The sequence below is a fragment of the Oryctolagus cuniculus genome, chromosome 1 (assembly GCF_051225735.1).
Source record: "Oryctolagus cuniculus isolate XC-2025 breed Fujian yellow rabbit chromosome 1, ASM5122573v1, whole genome shotgun sequence".
Classification (NCBI taxonomy): Eukaryota; Metazoa; Chordata; class Mammalia; order Lagomorpha; family Leporidae; genus Oryctolagus; species Oryctolagus cuniculus.
Window position 1 is genome coordinate 213,379,203 of NC_142867.1, and position 22,184 is coordinate 213,401,386.

Genomic DNA, 22,184 nt, shown 5'->3' on the forward strand with positions numbered 1-22,184 from the left:
ATATCCTTGCCATATGTAATTTTATCTCAAGGAACTACAGGAACACACCCCCAGCCCGGCCCGGTGAGCACAGAGTATCACCGTCTCTGTCACTAGCTGGCCAGGCGGCTGGGGGCGCCACACTCCACTTCCCATCAGCCCAGGCCCCAGCGTGGAGCCTGCTAAGGCTCCTTCCCATTTTCTGATCCCCTGCCTGTCAGGTTCTGTCAGGTGCCTACCCCTGCTGGGTGCAGGTCCCTCCAGAAACCAAGGTCAAATGCATTTGTATGCTGCCTATTCAGACTCCCAGCGTTTTGAGTCTTGAGAAAATGAGGTCAGAAAATTGATGGAACTTTCAACATGACTTATGCAAGGCGTGCCGACCTACAGATGAGAGCCAACAGGATTTGGAGCTGACTCTATGAAATGCATATTTACACGAAAACATGTGGTATAAAAATATACCATAACTACACAGAGCGGTATAACTGGAACTAAAAAAAATAGTTTAGGCTCTTAAGAAAGAGAATAGAGAGTTGTCGTTACAGTTACTCCTTTTGTTTGTACTGAGGCCTTCCACGTGCTGGAGATACACACAACACATTCCTTGAGTTCAGGATGCAACTGATAACTTGGGCCAGGAGCTGCTTTGCCTAGCGGCTCTGGGTGGCCGGGGATCTCAGGGTGGCAGAGCTGGCTGGAAGTTCCAGTCCCAAGCTGACACATCCCTGGACAAGCTTTCTAAGTGTCAGTTCCTGATCTGTAAATAATTCCAGGGCGCTGCAATTTCAGACCCCGTGCAGCACAAGACCTGGCCCCAGCACTTGCTGCCACGTCACCTCCCTGCTGCCTCTGTCAACACCCTGGGATCACCCCTGTCTGCGTCTGCGGCTTCCTGAGGAACCTCCACGGGCGCCACAAGTCTTCGGGGCTTTTCAAGTTGGTTCACACCCATCACTTCTGACTCCATTGGCTCTGACTGGGTCTGGCAGGCAGCAGTGCTGTTCCCATTTCACAGATCGGTAAATGAGACTCAGAGAACCAAGCCCAGGTCACACGGGTCAGCCTCCAAAGGACGTGAAGCCTTGCAGCTCAGTCCAGGGACAACTGACAGGTGAGAGACAGGTGATTCACCAGGGGCGGGCACGGGGGAGGCCCACGCATAATCACCACTGTGGCTGTCATCACCTGGGTAAAGGCTGGGTCTTACCTTCCGAGATAATCTTCATAAACACTCCCCAAGGCTCACGCGTTGCTAAGTTTCCTCTTATGAAGGAAATGGCCCAGAAAAATCTTCCTTCCCTCTAATTAATTCTGTAGTCTCAGAAAGCTGAGTCATGACTTGGGTATGCCTGACCATGTTCCCTCCGCTCTGAGACGGCACAGCGACTGAACAGGTGATGCAGAAGAGCTACGGTCTCCCCTCCCCCTCTCTGTGGTCTCAGTTTCCTGCAGTCAACCGTGGTCTGGAAACATGAAATGGAAAATTCCAGAAATCAATTCCTAAGTTTTCAATACCCTATCACAGTGTGCATTCATCTCCGTTTACCACTGTTAATCTCGCACTGTGCCTAGTTCATAGATTAAGCTTTGTCACAGGTACTGTATGTATAGGGAAAAAAATCACAGCACATACAGGGCTTGCGACTCCCCACAGCCTCTGCAGGTTGGGGAACAGAAACTACTGTTTTTCTCAGGAAACAGTACATTGGAAGTACCCTTTGATTGTGAGGATCCCAGAAACGTTAAAACGTGAGCAACGCGCCTTTAGAACACAGGAAACTCAGGAAATGACTTCCTCTCGCTTTTGCAAAAGGCGTGGGCTGGAGTGCTGACGCGTGGTGATGGCTACGGGTCCTTCCAGCCCAACAGGGAAACCGTCCTGCGCTAATCACTGCCCTGGAGAGTAGGAGTGGGCCACCTCACGTGCTGAGGCCAGCCCTGGCTTTGGCCTTGGCCCCTCCTACCCGTGACCAGCACCTCCCCTCTGACTGCACCTGTCTGCACAGCTTCAGAGCTGCCAGGACTCGTTAAGCACTCAGAAGCTGGGCTTCTTAAGGAACTGGAGCTCATCAGACCCTTGCTTGTTCACCTTCGGGGTGCACCTGTCCACTCTAAGCCAAGAATCCAGTTATAGCACGTGGTAACTGATAAAATGGGGAGGGGTACCTGGGTGTGGCAGGTGCCTGGGTCTCCAAGAAGATACAGACCGACCTCAGCATTCAAATCTTGAGGTTTGTTTCACTGGCAAGGGAGACGCTGGGGTCACACAGAATCTACCTCAATAGCTGGGCAAAGGGAAGGTGGCTCTACCACCTGGCAGCTCCTACCGCTGGAGGGGGAGGGGCAGGCAGCAGGGCAGACCAGCAGCCCTAACATTAGTTGCGTCAAAGAAACTGACAGTGTTGTCACATTTGTTTGGGGGTGGCTTATTTTTATTCTTTCTCATCATTGCGACTCAGCGTTTGTCCAGGTATTTCAAATGTTTCATCGGCTTTTTTTGTTGTTATGGTTTTATATCATTCTAACTAAGTGAATGCACATGACTGTGGCTGAGTGGATAACTTCTAATGAACAGAGCTCGGATTCCAAAAGGTGTCACAGCCAACCCAGAGAAGAGAAGAAAGGGCTGAGAGCCAGCACAGGTACAGGCGGCAGGGAAATGGGTGACACCCCCCTCCCGCAAGGTGAGCGATGAGGAGCTGGGCCATCACCTGCAGGAAACTGATCAGACAGCTGAACAGGAAACTGAGCAGGTAACTGCTGACCTCCACAAGGTACTGCAGTCTGTCTTCTCTACCAGGCAGAAAGGATGGAATTACAGGGGACGGGAAGGCACCCGAGCACTCCCCGTGAGCCCTGAGACACCCTACACCTGTCCTCTAATGGGACTCCTGCCTCCAGTGAGGGCCCCAGGCTCCATGTGGGGTCACCCTGATGTCACCCGGCAGCACGGTGAGACCCAAAGCAAAGTCATGCTCCTCTGACACTCCACTCTCACCTGAATTACCACCAAGTGGTAAGATGTACAGGGTGTCAACACTGCCGCTTCAACCACTTACAGGTGTGTAATTCAGTGGCATTAATGTTGTGCAACCATCCCCACGATCCATTGCCAGAAATTTTTCAGCATCCCAAACAGAAAACTCTGTACCCACAAAGCAGTTAACTCCCCAGCCCTGGCAATCTCCACTCTACTTTCTGTTGCCAAAGACTTGCCTTCTTGAGATATTTCATATAAGTGGAATCACATACTGTTTGTCCTTTTATGTCTGGCTTATTTCACATAGCATGTTTTCAAGGTTCACCCATGATTTCCCAGGTATCAGAACTTCATTCTTTTCAATGCCTGAGTAATATTCCAATTTGCTTATCAATTCATCTGTCAATGGATACTCGGTTGCTTCTTTTAGTTATTATGAGTGGTGCTGTGATGAACACTGGTGCACAAGTCTCTGTGTGAGCCCCTTTCCAGTAGTCCCAGAGGTCTATCTTAAGAGTGGAGCTGATGGCTGGGCATTTGGTAGTTCACCCTCAGCTGTCCAAGGAGCAACCAAACTGTTCCCATTCTACATTCTCATCAGCAGTGTAGGAGGAGTCCTGCCCTGCCACACCCCACTAACACCTGCTCTGTTCCTGGCCTTGATCACAGCCACAGTGGCAGGCGTGAAGTGGTCTCCCGCTGTGGCTGTGCCTAACCGATGTCCAGCCTCTCCTCATGTGCTCACTTGCTGCCTGTGTGTCTTCAGGGAAAGGTCTCTTCCAGTCCTCTGTCTTTTTTCTAATTGGGTTTATCTTAATTTGGGTGGCTGAGTTTTAAGAATTCTTTAAATTCTGATCACTAAATTGTTATCAGATCCATGATAAGAAAATTTTATCACAACTCTAGTTGCCTTTTCATTTTCTTGATAATGCCCTTTGATATACAAAAATGTTTTGGTTTTGATGAAGTCCAATTTGCCTATTTTGTTGCTTTTGGTGTCATATCCAAGAATCCACTGTCAAACCCAAGGTCATGAAGATTCAGCCCTGTGTTTTCCTGAGAGTTTTATGTCTTCGGCTCTTATTAGGTCACTGATCCTTTCAAGTTAATTTCTGTACATGGTGTGAGGTAGAGGCTTTTGTCTTTCAGAGCGGGGTCCCTTCCCACATGATCTTCAGAGCTAACACCACTGCACAAGAAGACTAGGTCAAGGCCGGCGCCGCGGCTCACTAGGCTAATCCTCTGCCTTGCGGCGCCGGCACACCGGGTTCTAATCCCGGTCGGGGCGCCGGATTCTGTCCCTGTTGCCCCTCTTCCAGGCCAGCTCTCTGCTGTGGCCAGGGAGTGCAGTGGAGGATGGCCCAAGTACTTGGGCCCTGCACCCCATGCGAGACCAGGAGAAGCACCTGCCTCCTGCCATCGGATCAGCGCGGTGCGCCGGCTGCAGTGCGCAGGCCGCGGCGGCCATTTGGAGGGTGAACCAACGGCAAAGGAAGACCTTTCTCTCTGTCTCTCTCTCTCACTGTCCACTCTGCCTGTCAAAAAAAAAAAAAAAAAAAAAAAAAAAGACGACGACTAGGTCAGGATCTTTAACGAAAAGACCACTGTGGCACAGGCAGCCAGCCTAGTGCCTGGCACCCAGCAGGTGCTCAGTAACAACTATAGGGTGAATGGGTGGAAAAATGGAAGGGAGGTTGGTAAATAAACCACTGAAGGTGTTCTCCTTCCTCTACCTGCTTCCCATGACTGTTCCAAGATTGCCTACAGCTGGCAGATTCTTTTTTCTAACAAAGGAGTGGCACATCTGATAGGCTAAACATAGTAAGAATGTGACATGTACCAGCAACAGCATCTGCACACTATTACCCTAAAATGACCCGAAGTCCAATGAGTGCCCCTAACTAACGTCGGGAAGGAGGGTTCCAACACTGCAGAGCTCAGCTAACCCTTACCAGTCTCCTGGTTCAAATCCTGCAGTATGCAGGTGAGGAAGACCAAGGGCACCGAGAGGCAGCCATTTCCCAAAACCAGGGCTCTGGCTCTGGGGACTTTCCTGATCACGCACAGGTCTCAGCCACCACAGACTAGCAACAGAAACACACAAGGTGGTTCAGGTGCCTCCAGCAGGAGGCGTGATACCCTGGTTCCACCGCCTCCAAAGAGGGGCAGGGCAGCATGAATCCTGGGCCCTGGATCTCATTCTGCTGGTGGATGGCCTTGTGTGGTCCAGCTCTGGCCACCTCCCAGGCCCTTGACATGCCCATCCTCACTCAGCTCAGCCACACTGCTGCTCCCAGCTGGTTCCATCCTGGGAGGGTGCACCTGCTGTCCCTCCTGCCTGAACTCCCTTCCCTTTGATGGTACCTGGCTCCCCCTCCCTTCACATGTCTGCTCAAGTTTTACCTGTGCCCTCTTGCTCTGCTTCATCTCTCTCCTTGGCGTTGATCACCATGGACTTGTTCCTGTGGTTTCCCAATTGCCACCCTCCATCCCCTCACTGGAATGCAAGTTCCGATTCAGCAGGGACTCTTATCTGTGATTCAGCAGGGACTCTTATCTGTAAACCTCTATCTCCCTAGCCCCCAGCAGTGGCCTAGCTCAGGCAGTATCTGTGGAGTGAGAGAATACATGGACAAGACAGGCACCACCACACTGGCTGTGTACCACCACGTTGCTAAGTGTTACAGATAGGTGGGCAGACAGCTTGGCCCTCACATGGAGGGGTGGAGTGGGGGAGGGGAGCAGTGCAGGCCCCCAGCTTTCCTTCTGGACCCGGGGCTCCTGGGCTGTGACAAGGCCACTGTGTATATCCAAACACTCCCACAGGTACCAGTCAAGGGCAAGACGTGGGCAATGAAGATGACCTTGGGGCTTGGAGGCTGCAAGGCTGTCACTCAAAGAGAGGGCATTTTGCAGAAAGCAGCTAGCTGGTGAGTTCTGCTTGGGCCATGCAGAGGGAGGGAGCTGGGGACACTACCGGGGAGACTTTCAGGTGTGACGTGTGTGGGAGCAGAAGCCCCCAGAGGTGAGCAGGCTGGAGACCCAGGCTTGGGAGCCCCAACCAGAGAACAAGGGGAACAGAGAGAACCAACGGACAGCAGGGCCGTGGACACCTGCCCAGAGACCAAACGGGCTGATATCTGAGAACTGGCTCTGGTCTCTGCAAGTGAGTGGCCCAGCCATCAGGAGAGGTGGGGGGAGGATGACCCAGCGACCGACCGCAGGTGGCACACAGCGTGGAGACTGCTCTATGGATGCTGAGACCTGTCACCTCAGGCTGCAAGTCCCCTTCAGCGAAACTGGGTCTTCCCACACTCCTGGGAGGGCAGCGGCATTGTTCACAATGGCAGCTGCTGAGCAGAAGAACAAAACGCACCACACAGACACCCGGGACACAGACACAGGTGGCGTGGGGTCACGGGAAAGGCGTGCTGTGGAAAACCTGGGTGGCTGGCGCCGCGGCTCACTAGGCTAATCCTCCGCCTTGCGGCGCCGGCACACCGGGTTCTAGTCCCGGTCAGGGCGCCGGATTCTGTCCCAGATTCTGTCCCGGTTGCCCCTCTTCCAGGCCAGCTCTCTGCTGTGGCCAGGGAGTGCAGTGGAGGATGGCCCAAGTACTTGGGCCCTGCACCCCATGCGAGACCAGGAGAAGCACCTGGCTCCTGCCTTCGGATCAGCGCAGTGCGCCGGCCGCAGCGGCCATTAGAGGGTGAACCAACGGCAAAGGAAGACCTTTCTCTCTGCCTCTCTCTCTCTCTCACTGTTCGCTCTGCCTGTCAAAAAAAAAAAAAAAAAAAAAAAAAAAAAAAAAAAAAACCCAAAAACAAAGCAAAACAAAACAAAAACCTGGGTGCACGGCCCCAAATGTTGGCACCGACGTAAACCTGTCTTTTAATCTGATTTTTCACGCACTTTGGGAAGTACCTCCGTGTTATTAAGTTTTTAAGGAAAAGGGCTGCTACAGCGCAGATGTGCCTGGAAGCCATGCTGCTGCGGGGAAGAAGCCAGTCCTAGCAGAGACAACCACTGTGGGACTCTGTTCACAGGAGCTACCCAGAGCAGTCAAGTTCAGGGACACTGAAAGTGCAGCGGGGCTCACGGGGCCGGGGGGCGGAGGAACGGGAAGTCACCGTTAGCCAGGCGTTCTGTGCACGGGTGGTGGCCATGGCAGCACAGCAGCGTGAATATACCGCACCAGGAATGGCGTGCCTACAAACAGCCTCCAGGGGAAACGGTATGCTACAAAGATATTACCACCATTCAAAAACAAAACAAAACAAAACCAAAAATTCAACTATTTGTGTAGAAATCCCGAGTTCCTGGAGTTGGCTGGTTGGTCTGTGTCAACAGAGGAGACAGCAGTTGACTGTCCCCGTAGAGGGTTCAGCGGCGGAAGGGAGGGGATAGAGATGGGGCTTCGACCAAGAGGTGAGGCTGGGGGAACGCTTCTTACCTGCAGTGGGTGGAGGCAGTGGAGAGGGAACCAGACTGCAGGGGAGGAAGTAAAGAGAGGGCCAAGGTGAGGAGTGTGATGGCCTTGAGGGCATCAGGGGCAGGTGAGGACAACAGGCAGGAGTCTCGGAGGCCGCGGCACTGTCAGGCTGACTGGTGTGGGAGCGAGGGTGGAAGGCTGATGGGCGCGGGGAGGAGCCAGCTGGCTGCCGAGGCTCTCCAAGGGTGGTCCCCGGACTCAGCACCAGTGACCTCAGAGGGCTTGGTGGAAACCCGTGTTTTCCGGCCCCACCTGATGGTCTATCAGAAGCCTGGAGGGTGGGGCCCGCAGCCTGTGTTTCCACAAGTCCTCGAGCAGATTCCCACGGGCTAAAGTTCAGAAGCACCATGGCAGAATGCAGAGATTCAGGGCAGGGACACCTTGGTTTTCACATAGCGGGGAGGGGGAATCCCAAACACCTAGCAACTTCTACACAAAAGCACAAGTAACACGTAACTGCTCCAGGACCATAACTGCTCCAGGACAGATTCACCTCATTTTCATACTCGGAGAAGTGCTAAAGGGTATTAATAAAACCAGGGGACTCAGGCCTGCCTGACAAACGTGCTTGGGTAAGATCTGGAAAGCACACCCAAGGTGTGATGGCTGGAACTGTGAGACGTGGGCACCAGTCCCTGCTCTGCACTGGCCGTGTGCTCAGGGGGACCCCGCATGCCTTTCTCTCTCTCTTTTTTTTTTTTTTTTTTTTTTGACAGGCAGAGTGGATAGTGAGAGAGAGAGAGAAAGGTCTTCCTATTTGCTGTTGGTTCACCCTCCAAATGGCCGCCACAGCTTGCGTGCTGTGGCCAGTGCACTGCGCTGATCCGAAGGCAGGAGTCAGGTGCTTCTCCTGGTCTCCCATGGGGTGCAGGGCCCAAGCACTTGGGCCACCCTCCATTGCCTTCCCGAGCCACAGCAGAGAGCTGGCCTGGAAGAGGGGCAACCGGGACAGAATCCGGCGCCCCGACCGGGACTAGAACCCAGTGTGGCGGTGCCGCTAGGCAGAGGATTAGCCTATTGAGCCGCAGCTCTGGCCCCCGCGTGCCTTTCAAGACCCCAATTTCCCCATCGATAAAAAGAGGGAGCTGGGCAAGGTTTTGTAAGGTCCCATCCAGTTCTGACACTGTGTGACTCTGGCCCCAGAACCTACATGCTTTCAGTTGTGCGTGGGGAGGAGAGAGCGTTTCGAAGCAGTCAGATCTAATAGGAATCTAATAGCAGGATTAAGTGGAAACCTTGCTAATGTTCAGCAGTGCTGGTGCACTCTAAGGACTACAGCCCTCCGCCACTGGCATCCCTATTGAGACCTCTGATGCCTGGAGCTATAAAAACACTCCACTGCTCTGGACAGTGTTCTAGATGCCCAATGGCTGAGAGGCTTCCCAGAAAGGATCTCCACGTTTTCTTCTCTTTTTTTCTTTTTTTCAATTTTATTTATTTGGAAGGCAGAGAGAGAGAGAGACATTTAAAGAGAGAATGCCTACCCACTGGTTCACTCCCCCAAATGCCCGCAACTGCCAGGCAGGTGCCAGGAACTCAACCCAGGTCTCCACGTGGGTGGCAGGGACCCAAGTACTTGAGCCCTCACTGCTGCCTCCCAGGGTGCACATGAGCAGGAAGCTGGAGTCAGAAGCTGAGCCAGGACTCCAATGCAGGCCCTCTAATACAGGATGCAGATGTCCCAGGCAGCATCTTAACCGCCACGCCGGACGCCCGCCCCTTTCTGTATTTTCATCCTATGATACCTTTTAATTCAGGAAGGCACAGTTTCTGTTTTCTTCTGGGCAGAAAATAAATGTGGTTGCCAAGCTGACCTGCTGACCAGTGAAGCTGAGCACCTGACATTATGGATCTAGGCTTCCTGACAAATGGCCCTGGCCTGACCTGGGTAGCAGGACCCCTCAACACTGATTTCTTGCCTGGTGTCCCCGCATCCACGTCCCTGTCTGTATCACTGGCTATCCAGTGCCTACCTTCTGTGCCTGCACCAACCCCCCACCCCATGCCACCTGCCTGCCTGCCTCCACCAGAGGTGGCCACTTGGTCCGATCTCAGCATGAGGGCTGGGAGAGGGATGTGGGTGCTGGTCCAGGAGGGGCAGGTGCAGTGTGAGCCCCAGTGGCGAGAAGAAGATAAGGTTTAGGAGACTCCACCTCCTGCCCTACCTGGCTTACCCTCTCTGGCTCTTTATTTCCATTGGGTTTTCCACTTATGCCTCTGACATAAACCCTTGTCCCTGCTCCTCCACCCAGCCTGGGTACTGAATGAGGCTCCAAGCTCTCCCAGTCCCTGTGGCAGGAAGGGACATGGTGAGGCGTGGGGCCAAAAAAAAGCAGGCATGGCAGGAGTCCAGCTGGCACAGTATGGTGGCAGGGGTGGGGCCAAAGCATGCCTGCCGGGCTGCCGGTGATACCCAGAGCTGGATCTGTCCGGCCTTTATCGCCATGAAGGATCCTAGCGCTGAGGGGCTTCCTAGGCTGGCCTGCCCAGTACTGACCTCAGCCTCAAAGGCACACTAGGGCAGACTAAGCATGCGCCCTGATTTGCCTAGGGCAGTCCCCACGATTATTAATAGCACCCCCTTCTATTCTCAAAAAAAAAAAAGTTTTTGTTTGAGACAAATTCTGTCTTATGCTTGGGCCCCTAGACCATTAGAGCTACAGTTAGGGAGGCTGTCCAGGATTCAGGGGGGCCTCCAGGTGCATCTCACCCTCCCCCAGGTGTCCCGTTCTCTTCTCCAACATCTCTGCCAGGCCGTCGTCGCTTGATGTCTGCTTGTGTGCCTGCACCGACGGCAGGCTCACTATCTCACAGTATTACAACAAATGACAACAACATCTCTGGGCAGAGGAAGGAGGAGGGGTGGAGAAACCACAACACCAGCTGATTTCCACCTTCTACCTCCCCTTCACTTCATTTAACAAATATTTACTGAGCGCATCTGAGGGTCCAGGCATGGCGGCTGACCCTGGCAACACAAGGTTACAACAGATTAACTGCAGGGTAGTCTACAAAACACCTGGCCTGTATTCTCTAAAAAAAAAAGTCAAGGTCTGGAGTGAGGGTTTGGCTTAGCATTTAAAACATTGCTTGGGGCTCTACATCCCAGATCGGAGTACTGGGTTCACACCCCGGTTTTGCTCCCAATTCCAGCTTCCTGCTAATAGCATTGATGGCTCAAGGACTTGGGTCCCTGCCACCCAGGTGGGAGGCTGCTTGGCCCCAGTGCCAGATATTGTGGGCATTAGGAGAGACCTCTGCTTGCCTCTTTCTCTATGTGTCCCTCTGCACTTCAAATAAATTAAAAAAAATTTTTTTAAGTACTAAAAAAAAAGTCTCAAGGTCATTAAAGACCAAAAAAAGTAGAGAAACTATTCAAGCTTAAAGGAGACTAAAAGGACATGTCCACTCTATGCAACGCACGGTCAGAGATTTCTGCGTGACACAAAAAGGACATAACTTAGACAATGGGCCAGACTCCAGTATGGCCTACAGATTAGGCAACAGTACCGTATCAATACCACTTGATTCTAAAAGTATGCTGTAGTTACGTAAGAGAATGGCACTGCTTTTAGGAAATACTTAGGGGGAAGGAAGAGTCTTACAAATGATCCTCAGTGGTTCAGATACATAGAGGGATAAAGGGATCATACACACAGAATCAGGATGAAGAGGACACTGGGCGCTTCGCTCTGTTCCTGTAACTCTTCCTCCAAGTCAGGATCAGGTGAAATGCAAAGTTACAAACAAAAAGCAGGTGCCGCCTTCAGGGTTTAGTGTAGCTGGGGAGACAGGTACTAATACAAATAATTGCAGTGAATAACCACAGCACTGCCACTGTGAAGGGTGCTGAGCGGAGACCTATGTGGTGGCACGGGCCTTCACAGCCACGGCCCAACCCAGTTCAGGAAGGCAAGTGAAGGCACCTGCAGTCTCGGAACGGGGACCCCGAGGACGAGCTACGCAGGGAGAAGGTTCCAGGCGCCCCCAGTCCCTGTGGCTGGAAGGAACACAGCGCTGAAGTACAAATATGAGGGTTGGTGGGGGTGGCCAAGGAGACTGGTCCGGCCTTCCTTTTCAGGACACTGGCAAGGGTCTGGGGGACCCCTGGGCTGCAGAGTGGAGCCCAGGCTGGGAGGGCGAGCAGGTGGCAGGCAGAGTTCACTGCAGGGCTGCTGTGGGGAAAGCTCCCTCCAGGGGCCACCTCATGGATGGTGGTCTTCTCCTTCCTGACACTTTCTCACAACAACCACATCTGCATCTGATAACCAGGTTGGGGAAGGAGACTGCGGGGAGCCAGGTGGGTCAGAACGGCCTTGGTCACCACCACCCTTGGGCTGGCCCACCCTGGTTAGCAGTCACCACTCAGACTCGCGGGGCTGACCTGGGAGTGGGCCCCCGCACATGGCACCTGCAGCGACTCCAGCACTGGACACTGATCAGAACGCCTGTCTGGGGTGGGGGTGGCGGGCAGGGGTCCACCCCTCAGGGGCGAGCACCATTTTTCATGCCAGGTCTTGCCTTAGTGGGTTTTCTGTTATTGCTAACAGTCAGTGTGAAGGAAGCAAGTTCTTCTCTGACCCTTATTTAACAAATGATTTGTCCAGAGACAGAGCTGGGTCCTGGCTCAGCAGCACTGCTGACCAGCATGGTGCCTTTCGGGTAGTCACTGCAGCTCCTGGAGCCTCAGTTATTTTTTTCAGCCCATCTGTACAATGGGGCTGGCAGGAAGGGGCTGGAACACACCATCTGTTCCCTTTGGGGGCTCCAGAGATCCAGGAGACAAAACTCACTCCCAGCTCTGCACTGTAGGAACATCCACCCTGACGGCAAATCACGGGCCCTGGATGTTCCAGACTATCCAGCTCCAAACCCTCCATCCTAACTTTCCACTTGAACCACCAAAATGTCTCAAAAATTCCACTCTGTCAGTATCCAAACACCTACCTAGGCCGCCTCTTGCACAGAGCAGTAGCACACAGGTTCCTTTTCAGGCGGCACAGCCCGATCTCTGGTTCAGAAAAATATTGTCAGCAGGGGCCCACCGTCTCCCGAAAGGAAACGGGGTCAGGGAGAGAAATCCACGGCTGTCAGCACTCCACCCCGACGGCAGCTGCAGCCAGGGAGGCTGTGCTGTGCTCAGCACATCACCCGCAGGGGGACACACGCTTCGCCCCCACCTGCTACAGGAGGCCAGCACCTGGGGTGGCAGTGTGGCCGCAGGGTCGCTGTGAGGAGTCACTGAGTGATATCTGGGACGCACACACGACAGTGCCGGGCAGCCAACAGACACCACGCGGCTGCCTGACAGCTATAACCAGAGGCCTCCCTGGCAGCGGCGGCTCCTGCACCAAGGGCATCGCTCCCCTGCTGGGGAAGACAGAGCCCTGGCCCTTGCACAGAGATGGCAGCAGGGAACCCTAGCTCCAGGAGCAAGTGCCAGCCAGGGGCTGGGCTGGGCAAGTGGCACAGCTAAAATACACCAGGTCTCCTCATGTCTCCGCGCCTCTGCTCCTGCCAGTCTTTCTGCACCTTCAAGACCTGACTCAAGCGCCAACTACTTCCTATGGTGTTTCCTGACGTCTGTCCAAATGAACGGCTGCCTCCCGGGTGCCTCTAGCATCTGGCTTAGTCCTCTTTTAAAGCAGTTATCAGACGGACGGATGGATGGATGGATGGACAGAGAGGCTGGCGCGCATGCACACACACACGTTCACTACTTCCCCAGTGCCACCAGGAATCTTTCCCAGGGCGAGGGTTCAGCTTTCCCGTGGTCTTCCAGCCTGTCACACAGTACAGACTCAATAAACGTGTGAGCCTGCTGTGAAACGTGGGCTCCCAGCTGTCTTGCTGTAAGCAGTTCCCTGGAGAGGCAGGAGGGAAAGGGACACCTCAAAGACCACAGGGTGCCTGAGGTCACTGTGCCTGCGCAGGCCTGGCCTGTCTTGATCAGAGTTGGGGGTCTGCCCTGCCCCCACCAGCCGGGCCAGGGCATCCAGCCCCTGCAGCAGGCCCTGGGAAGGAAGAGGCCTCTGCCTGCTTTCTAGGAGCTCATTGTCTGATGACAGGAGGGTAAACCCTGGGATTAAGGTCAGCTAAGAGCTCTCCAGGGAAGCCAGGGAGGGACCACAAGTCTCCTCCCACCCTGCCACAAACCCTGAGGGCTCAGGGGGAGGCGCCAGGTCTTCTCAAGCTGAGCCCCTCTGGGGGGCTCCATCCATCCCAGTGAGTCACCACTGGCCCCTCACTCTTGGTGCCAATCCAGCTGTGCTCGCTCAATTTCCTCACCTGCAGGGGTATGGGCAAGTGTGACACAGGTGGGACCTTCCTCTTCCCAAGCAACAGCAAGGAGCTGGTCTCAGTCCCCAGATCAGCTACCACCTTGGAGCTGCAGCTTCTTCCAGGGACAAGATCCGGCTCAGACCTTGTCTCCCTGGCCGGGCCCCTGAGACTAGAATGAGAATGTTCCCAGCTAACACGGTTGCCATCTGCATGAGAAACGTCAAACCAAGGGCGCGGAGATGACTGGTGACTTGCCGGTGGGATCCTGGATCTGCCTCCCTGGGCCCTGTCTCCTGCCCATGCTGAGGCTGAGTGCCCGCCACGTGTCTGGCCTGGCCAGGACCTGTCCCTTCCTGCAGGAAAGTTCTTCCAGGCACGCTGCATTCACCGGGGTCCTGCTCGGCTTCCCCACCCAAGGCTGCACCTGCCCTACGGAAGCAGCTCCACGAAGGCCTGCCACTCGGAAGTGCCTTGGGTCACCGGACCTTTCACATCCCCAGCTAATGTCTCATCTGCATAGCCGAGTCCCTTCTAGGAGCTGGCAAGTCACTGGAGACAGGCAGGATCAATATATAGAGTAGGAGGCAAGCTTATTCTACTCTAATTCTCCACAAATTGGTATCCCTCTTAAGTGTACGTGGGCTTTATGGGAGCTCGCTATAAAGCAGAATATTTAACTAGAACAGCCTACTCGCTGTCAGATAATAGACGACTGCTGTTAATTTTCAACCAGTCAATCTCAGAGAGAGTTCCAGCTTCCAGTATACTTCATATCTTCATTGAGTCATCGATTTGAAAGTTACATACGACAAAGGGCAGCCTGACGCAGGAGAGGGCCTGCCCCCAGCTCCCGAAGACCTGGGTTACACCCCAGCTAGGCCACATCTTATCTGATTGGCTGCTCCAAAGCCTCAATTTCCTCATCTGTGAAATGGGAGTAACTCCAGCCTCTCAGAGCCCGGTTGTAAAATTTATATGAGACGACATAGGCGGACGCTCCCTGCGCTGTGGCAGGAGGCCATGCAAAGCGAGCTAATCACTGTTGCAGGAGGCCATGCAAAGCGAGCTATTACCCTAAAAGCAGCAGGTGAAATTCTCAAGCCTGGGCTCAAGACAGAGGCAGAGATGATCGAACCACACAGCGGTTCTGAACCCACAGGGGATGTGTGACGGGCCGGAGGAAGCTCTGGTTGACACAAGTCGGGGAGAGGGGATGCTGGGGGCGTCTGTGCTCCCAGTGGAGACCAAGGATGTTGGGAAACCTCCCATCAGGCACAGCGAAGCCGGCAAACCCTGATCTAAACCACGACTTAAAGTTGGGCCCGGGAGCTTTTTAGAGCAGAAATCCTCCTAAGCAGGCTTCACTTTCTCACATCATCTGCTTAAACATTTGCAAGATGGATCATCTTGCAAAACAGCTCTTTTGTAAGTGAAACCAAACTGCCAAGTTCTGGAGTTCCTGAATGCAGGAAACCCCGCTCTGAAAGCAGATGCCTGATCACAATCGGCCTCCACCGGGTTTCTCCCCAACGCCCTTGGGTTCAGCCCTTGAGTTCTCCGGAGCAACAGAGACTGGGGGCCCTGAAGATGCTTTGCTCATTCTAATTTGCTGGTGAAGTGGGAGCCACGAGGGTCCCTAAACGAATTAAATTCACATCACGCCAACTGCTCGTCTGCTTTGTGCCGGGCACGGCGCCAAACACCTACACATAATTTATCCCACTTAATCCACCAACAACCCCACGAGGTGGGCATCGTTACCAGCTGTTGGCAGGGGGGAACGGAGCCTCCGTGGGGTGCGACAACTCGCCCAAGGTCACCAGCTGGCCAAGCAGGAGCCCAAGCAGGAGGGCTCCGGTTTCCAAGGCACAAGCCCTGGCCACCACCTCGGAATACCCAGGTGTCAAGTTGTCTCAACTTCCCATGAATGTTTAAGGCAACCGCAACTTCGCAGTAAGTTTGGGTGGCACAAAGTGGGAATCTCCTGGGGGCCGGGTGCTCCCGCACACGCTGGCCCACGGCAGCCATCTCGCCGCAGGTTAGCTAATAAATCAATCATTCCAGATCGCCCGCGGAACGGCCAGGATTTATTGGCGCTGGGGTGCGTGCCAGGCCCAGGGAATGCCATCTTTGAAAGCCGAGAGGCGGATTCGCCCCGGGAGCCGAGATCCGGCCGCCGCGCTCGGCTTGCTCCCCGCGGGCCGTGCGCCCCCTCGGCGCCCGGAGCTGGGGCCGCGGCGGCGCAGGGCCCTTCGGGGCCGCCGGTCGCACGAGCTCGGCGGCTTGCGCCCGCCCCTGCCCGACCGGAGCGCACGCCCACGCCCCGCCGCCGCGTCCCGGACGCCCGCCCCGGCCGAGCCCCACCCGGCCCGGCCCGCGCCCTCCCGCCCCCGCCTCGCCAGGTGAGCGCGGCCCGGCGCCCCCTCCCCGCCCCGACGTGGCGCGGGGACCCCGGGGCCGCGGCGCCCGCCAGCCCGCCCGCGCGTCCGCCGTGCGCCCGGGGCACGGGTGGGGGCGGGGTGGCGGCGAGCGCGACCCCAGTCCCCGGCCGCTCCGCGTCCCGGCCCCGGCCCGCGGGGGTCGCGCTGGCCCGTACCTGCAGCATCCGGGGGCGCGGGGCGCCCAGGTAGGTCGCGCGTGCGGGCGGCGCGGAAGCTCGCTCGCGGCGCGACCTGGCCGCCGTCTGAGCATGCCCAGTGCCGCCCGCGGGCGGCTCCCGCCGGCCCGGCTGGCCGCGACGGGCCCGCGCGCCGGGCTGGGGGCGGGCGTCCCGGCCGCCTGCGGGGCGCTCCTGCTCCCGCCCCCGCCCCGGCTGGCGCGCTCCGACGAGTCTCCCAGGGCCGCCGGGGCTACCCCGCCGAGCTCCGGGCAGGTCCCTGGGTTCCCTTCCGCAGGCATGCAGGCGTGCGTCCCTTAACCGTTCATTGGGCACCTACTGTGTGCCGGGCTCGCAGAGGAAGAATGCGTGCTTAGCGATGGCAAAGAGGGGCGGCTTGTGCAGGGGTCGCGATTCAGCTGGGGCCCTGCGGATTCCCAGGACAGCACTGGAGCCCTTGGATTAGTAAATTTCCTGAGTTAACCCTTTCCAAGGCTTATGGGGACCCCTCCCATCCGCGCTCCTGCTGGCCTCACAAGACCTTCCCACAGCTCCAAGAGCACCTTTGTGCGCATTAGACGGGCAGCACTTGACCAGCCCCAGGACATTTGCACACACACACACACACACCAGCTTTGTCCAGCTTTTCCCCATCCTTGGAAAGGCCTTCCTTATCACCTCCCTAAATTGGCTCTGAGCCCCCCTGCTCCCCCGGCCACTTTATTTCCTCCATAGCATTTGTGGCTAATGCTCCATTCCACAAATACTGAGCAGGGACTCTGGGTTCTTTTACGCGCCCCCCTGGTGCAGTTTGGTTGTGTGGAGGAGGCCGCCCAGAGACAAAGAGCCAACTAGCGAACGCTATAGCAGGATTACAAGTTGAGCAGGCTTGGGGGTGGCCCAGCGAGCGCGGTGTTGAGTGAGGCGGCGGGGTCCAGTGGCCAGGTCGGCTGGCACCGAGGTGACATTTCAGCCCTGCAGACGGATGGGGAAAGGTTGCTGCCCGCGGGAGCAGCCGGTGCGAAGACCCTACAGCGCGGGCTGGCGCGGGGTGGGGGGCGGCAGAGGCGCCGAAGAGGTGGGGGGGGGCACTATGGTTTTCCCTGCAGTTTGCTTACTTTCCGTGTCCCTGTGGCGCTCGAACCCTGCCTGCCTTTTCCCGCAGCGAGCCAGACCCTACGGTAGCGCGTGGCACACAGTAGGGGTTGAGTGAAGACGACGGAGAGGTGGCCGGGTGCAGGTGGAGACCCCTGCACGCTGGGCACCTCACCACTTCGGTCCTAGTCCCCCCCACCGCCGTCGCACGTCCCGGGGCAGCGCCCCTGCAGCGGCCGCCGCGTCGGGGGGGAATTCCGACCCCGCCGGGCGTCCAGGGGCCGCGCGCCCCGCCCCGGTCTCGGGGCGCAGGCAAAACCTGGAGCGGCCGTGCGGGCCGGGCCCGGTGCGGACGGGCGGCGGGGAGCGCACTGGGCATGCTCCGAGCCGGGCGGGTCGCGTGCGCCCGGAAGGAGGCGCCCCCTGGAAGAGCAGGTGACGCCCGCCGCGGAGCCCCCCAACGCGGCTGTCTGCCGCTGGCCGCTGCCGTCCCCTCGCAAGGAGGGTCTGGGGGGCTGTTTTTCTCAAGAGCAGTGGGAACACTTGGGCTTCAGAGGTGGCGGACGGCGACGTCCGTGTGTTCCCAGTTGCTGTGTGATCCGGGACGAGCGCCTCACCCTCTCTGTGCCTCAGGTAACACAAATATCTACGCCTTGATCTGGGCCGCGCATGGAGATTGACATCCAGGAACGTGAGCGTCAGCCTTTTGAGTCTGACACGGAGAGAGGGTGCGAGAGGGAGCGCTCCTGGCGCCTAGTGCAGTCCCCCGCGTGCTCCCCACGGCCATGGCTTGGCCCCTCCGACGCCAGGAGGCGAAGCCAGGAGCGGGGGTCTCAGTGTGGGTCCCCCGCGTGGATGGCAGGAACGCTCTTCCTAGAAGCGCTCTGGCTGCCTCCCTGGGTCTGCGTTAGCAGGAAGCTGGAAGTCAGGAAGCTGACCCAGGCGCTCCCCTGTGGGCATCCGGCGCGCTAACCTGGGAGTTCCTAACCGCAGGGCTCGTCGCCGGCCCGGAAGATCCATTGCTCGCGTGCCCGTCTCGGTAATTCGTCATCCTCACACCATTTTGCCCAGTGCTGGGACGAGGAAACAGGCTGATGGACCCCCCTGGATTCCTAACAGCTGCCTCAGTTTGCTCTCCAAGCTTCCTTTGCCCAACGTCAACAGTCACTAGCGTGAACAAAGTTCCCGCATTTGAGCTAGAAATCTCCCGCACACACCTGAGGGAAAAGCCCCGAATCTTTCAAAAGGCATGCATTTGCAAATCACCACGAACTGGATGAAGGCTGCCCCCCAAGGTGGAAGCCAAGTTCTGTGAGAGCTCAACCTCGGAGGAGTGATGAACTAGGTTTCGGTTGAAATCGTAACGATTTTCCAGTAAACTGGATGATTACTTAGGGTACAAGTGGAAAAAGGTTGAAAAATTCCGTAAAGATGATGTCGACCCGTTCACCGAGAGCAGATGGAAATACGGGAAAAGAGAAATAAGTCTGATCTTTTGGAGTAGTGGGTTTGTGTTGAAAAGTTTAACTTTTTCAGAAGTTGATGCCTGTCATGACGCTGTGTTTGCCTGAATACACATTTAAGCGCAAACTAAAATTTTTTATGTTGTGAGTCTGGTAACAGCTGCTTTCTTGAGCTCAAGTGTGGTTAATATTTTACGCGTCTTCTCCCTTTAATTTTTACCATCCCCTACAGTGTGGGTGTTTTTAAAGGTCAGTTTTACAAAAGAGAAAACTGTTTAGGAGGTGTTCCTAGGTATAACAGACAGGGTTAGGATTTGAGCTCAAGCTGGCCTGGCCTCAAAGCCAGGGCCTTGGGTTTTATTGTTCACTCTCCTCTGGGTAGCAGTTTCCCTTGTGTTGATAAGAGAAGCCACCCGTTTTCATTTTGTGTCTTTCCTGCCTTGTTTTCTCTATCCTTTGATGTGTTCAGAGATTACAAATTACCTTTTAATATCCTGGTCGCCTGTTACTGTTTTATTCTTGGGACCAAAGTGTTGAACTCCATCCTGTGCAGCTGTCGCACCTGGGGTGACATGATGTGGTTATCAGCAATGACACTTGATCTGATATCAGGAGCTCCCACATCTAGCGCACACGGGGCTTTGGGGTGGCTTCATAATCCTCTTAGTCTGTGGTGGAACTCAGCCAAATCTAGAGCAAATTCAGGCCCTGCTGTGGTCAGACTGTATTGAGTCTCAGACATTGAGAGTGGGCCAGACAGAACCCACGCGTATTACTGTGCCTTGGCCTCACGCCACCCAGGGACACCGCAGGATTTTGCTGTAATAGGTCGATGGTGAGCTGATGTTCCTGAGGATGTTTGCTGAGAGCAACCCTGGGGGCCTGGGAGCAGGCCTCCTGCTAACAAGCACACACAAAAACCAACTCTCTTAGGCCGGCACCGCGGCTCACTAGGCTAATCCTCCGCCTTGTGGCGCCGGCACACCGGGTTCTAGTCCCGGTCGGGCGCCGGATTCTGTCCCGGTTGCCCCTCTTCCAGGCCAGCTCTCTGCTGTGGCCCGGGAAGGCAGTGGAGGATGGCCCAAGTACTTGGGCCCTGCACCCCATGGGAGACCAGGAGAAGCACCTGGCTCCTGCCATCGGATCAGCGCGGTGGGCTGGCCGCAGTGTGCCAGCCGCAGCAGCCATTGGAGGGTGAACCAACGGCAAAAGGAAAACCTTTCTCTCTGTCTCTCTCTCTCACTGTCCACTCTGCCTGTCAAAAAAAAACCAAAAACAACTCTTTTAATCCTGCTGGTACGCTGTACCTGGCCCAGACATCGACTGAGCACACAGTGATAGCAACAACCCAAAGAGGGTGGTTTTGTTGCAGAGGAAGATACGCCACCCACGGGATATGCATCCCTAAGACAAATTCACGTGATACTTAAGAGGAACAAGAGCTGAGCAACGGGCAGGGTTATTAGCAGCATTCCCAGGAGCTGTCACTGGGGTCGGAAACCTGGTGCCTGGCGCACGCGGTTCATTGACCGGGGCAATTTGTGGGAAGAGCTTCCTGGAAGAATCACCGAGGATTGTCGTCTGCGTGGAGACTCAGGAAGTCTGGGCACCACTCAGCTGCTTCGGTGATTTAAGAGGCAGGGCTCCCAGCTCCCAGCTGACTCACTACTGCTCATCAATTATTTGTGCTGTTAATGTGAGCTCATGAAGAGCTCAAGAATCCATAAATACATAGGCAAATGGTGCTGGTATAATGGCATAAAAAGAACATGATGTAAAATTGTATGCATGATATGGACTCGACTGTACAAATTATAAGTTTGAACCATAGCAGATGGCCATTTTGTGGATCACACATCATTGGAAATTGGTAAATTCCTATATTTCAACTTAATATATACCCAAAGAAAAAAGAGTAGAAAGAACTGGCCTAACATAAAGGATGGCTGTACCTGGATGTTGCCATTTATGGCTAAAGATGCAAACCACAAAGGGATCTTTCATATATCAGAAGAATTTCAAGTCTTTGTGTTTATCTGTTTCTTTATATGTCTTTATAGTTTGCTAAATCTCAATTTTTCATTTATTTGAAAACCAGAGTGTTACATATTTCTGTTAGGCTGTCACAAAACACACCAAACACCGGAGAAAGGGAAAGAGTTTATTGGAGGAAACCCAGCAGACCGGAGGGAAGGGGCGAAGAAGGAAAAGAGAAGGAGAGTATAAGAGAGAGAGAGGAGAGGAGCTATCGAGGAGAGGAGAGATAAGAGAGATGAGGGGGAGAGCACGTGCTCAGAAACAAGTCCTTTTAAAACTTTGCTGGAGGGCGGGCAGGGAAGCAGGAGCAGCGAATCCCATTAGGATGGGGGTGGAGCTTGACAACTGCTGTTGGGCCATGTGGCCACCTGGCTTCCAGCACTGGCTTGGGGGGCTGGGGCATAGGATGTAAATCAGGGTGCAGATCAAGCCATGGATAAAACTGCAGTCAGTTTCCTAACACAGACAGGGATACAGAGAGATCTTCCATCTGCTGGTTTTCTCTCCAAATGCCTGTACTAGCAAGGGCTGGGCCAGGCCAAAGCTAGGAACCCGGAACTCCATCTGGATTTCCCACTTAGGTGGGACCCAAGAATTTGAGCCATCACCGCTGCCTGCTGTGGAGTATGTAGGCAGGAAGCTGGCGCAGAAGCGGAATGAGGACTTGAACCCAGGTACTCCACTGCAGAATGTGAGCATCCCAATTGGTGACTTACCCACTGCACCAAACTGCCAGCCCACTAAATCACATTTTACAATAAGCATGTTGCTTTTATTATCAGATAAAGTAAAGAAAAAGGTTGGTATGCTGAAGAAAATGATATCCAGAGAGGGAAAATGGCTACTTTGGGATTGTACAAAAAAAGTGAGGGACTCCTTTTGTGGAGCAGGAAGCTGGTTCTGGCAGTAGACAACGTGGGGTCTCCAGCGGTGACAGATGGTGACAGGAGTGAGATAGGGGAAGAGGTTGTCAGTGGTCTGTCAGGAGCATGCAGAAGGGGCAGGTGTTGTGGTGTAGCAGGTCAGGCCACTGCCTGCGATGCCAGCATCCTGTATTTTGCTGATTTGAGTCCCAGCTACTCTACTTCAGATCCAGCTCCCTGCTGATGTGCCTGGGAAAGCAACAGGAAATGGCCCAAGTCCGTCTTGGCAGAAGATGCTTCTGACTTCTGGCTTGGGACTGGGCCAGCTCTGGCCATTGCGGCCATCTGGGGAATGAACCAATGGATGGAAGATCTCGATCTCTCTCTAACTGCC

The 22,184-nt window shown here is 55.1% G+C and overlaps 1 protein-coding gene across 3 annotated transcripts in view; it reads right to left on the reverse strand.

Annotated features, from left to right (window-relative positions):
* Positions 1-16,555, reverse strand: part of PTPN3 (protein tyrosine phosphatase non-receptor type 3) — a 111,487-nt gene extending 94,932 nt beyond the window's left edge. The window contains exons 1-2 of one of the 3 annotated variants that reach the window (XM_089301439.1): positions 16,333-16,441; positions 1,190-1,445 (exon numbers count right to left, since the gene is read on the reverse strand). In XM_089301439.1, coding sequence (XP_089157565.1) covers positions 1,190-1,208 — 19 coding nt within the window. In that variant the 5' untranslated portion in view covers positions 1,209-1,445; positions 16,333-16,441. Of the gene's footprint in view, positions 1-1,189; positions 1,446-16,332 lie in introns of all 3 variants that reach the window. The other 2 variants (XM_051855937.3, XM_089301453.1) reach the window with 2 other exon arrangements.
* Positions 16,556-22,184: the final 5,629 nt, after the last annotated feature.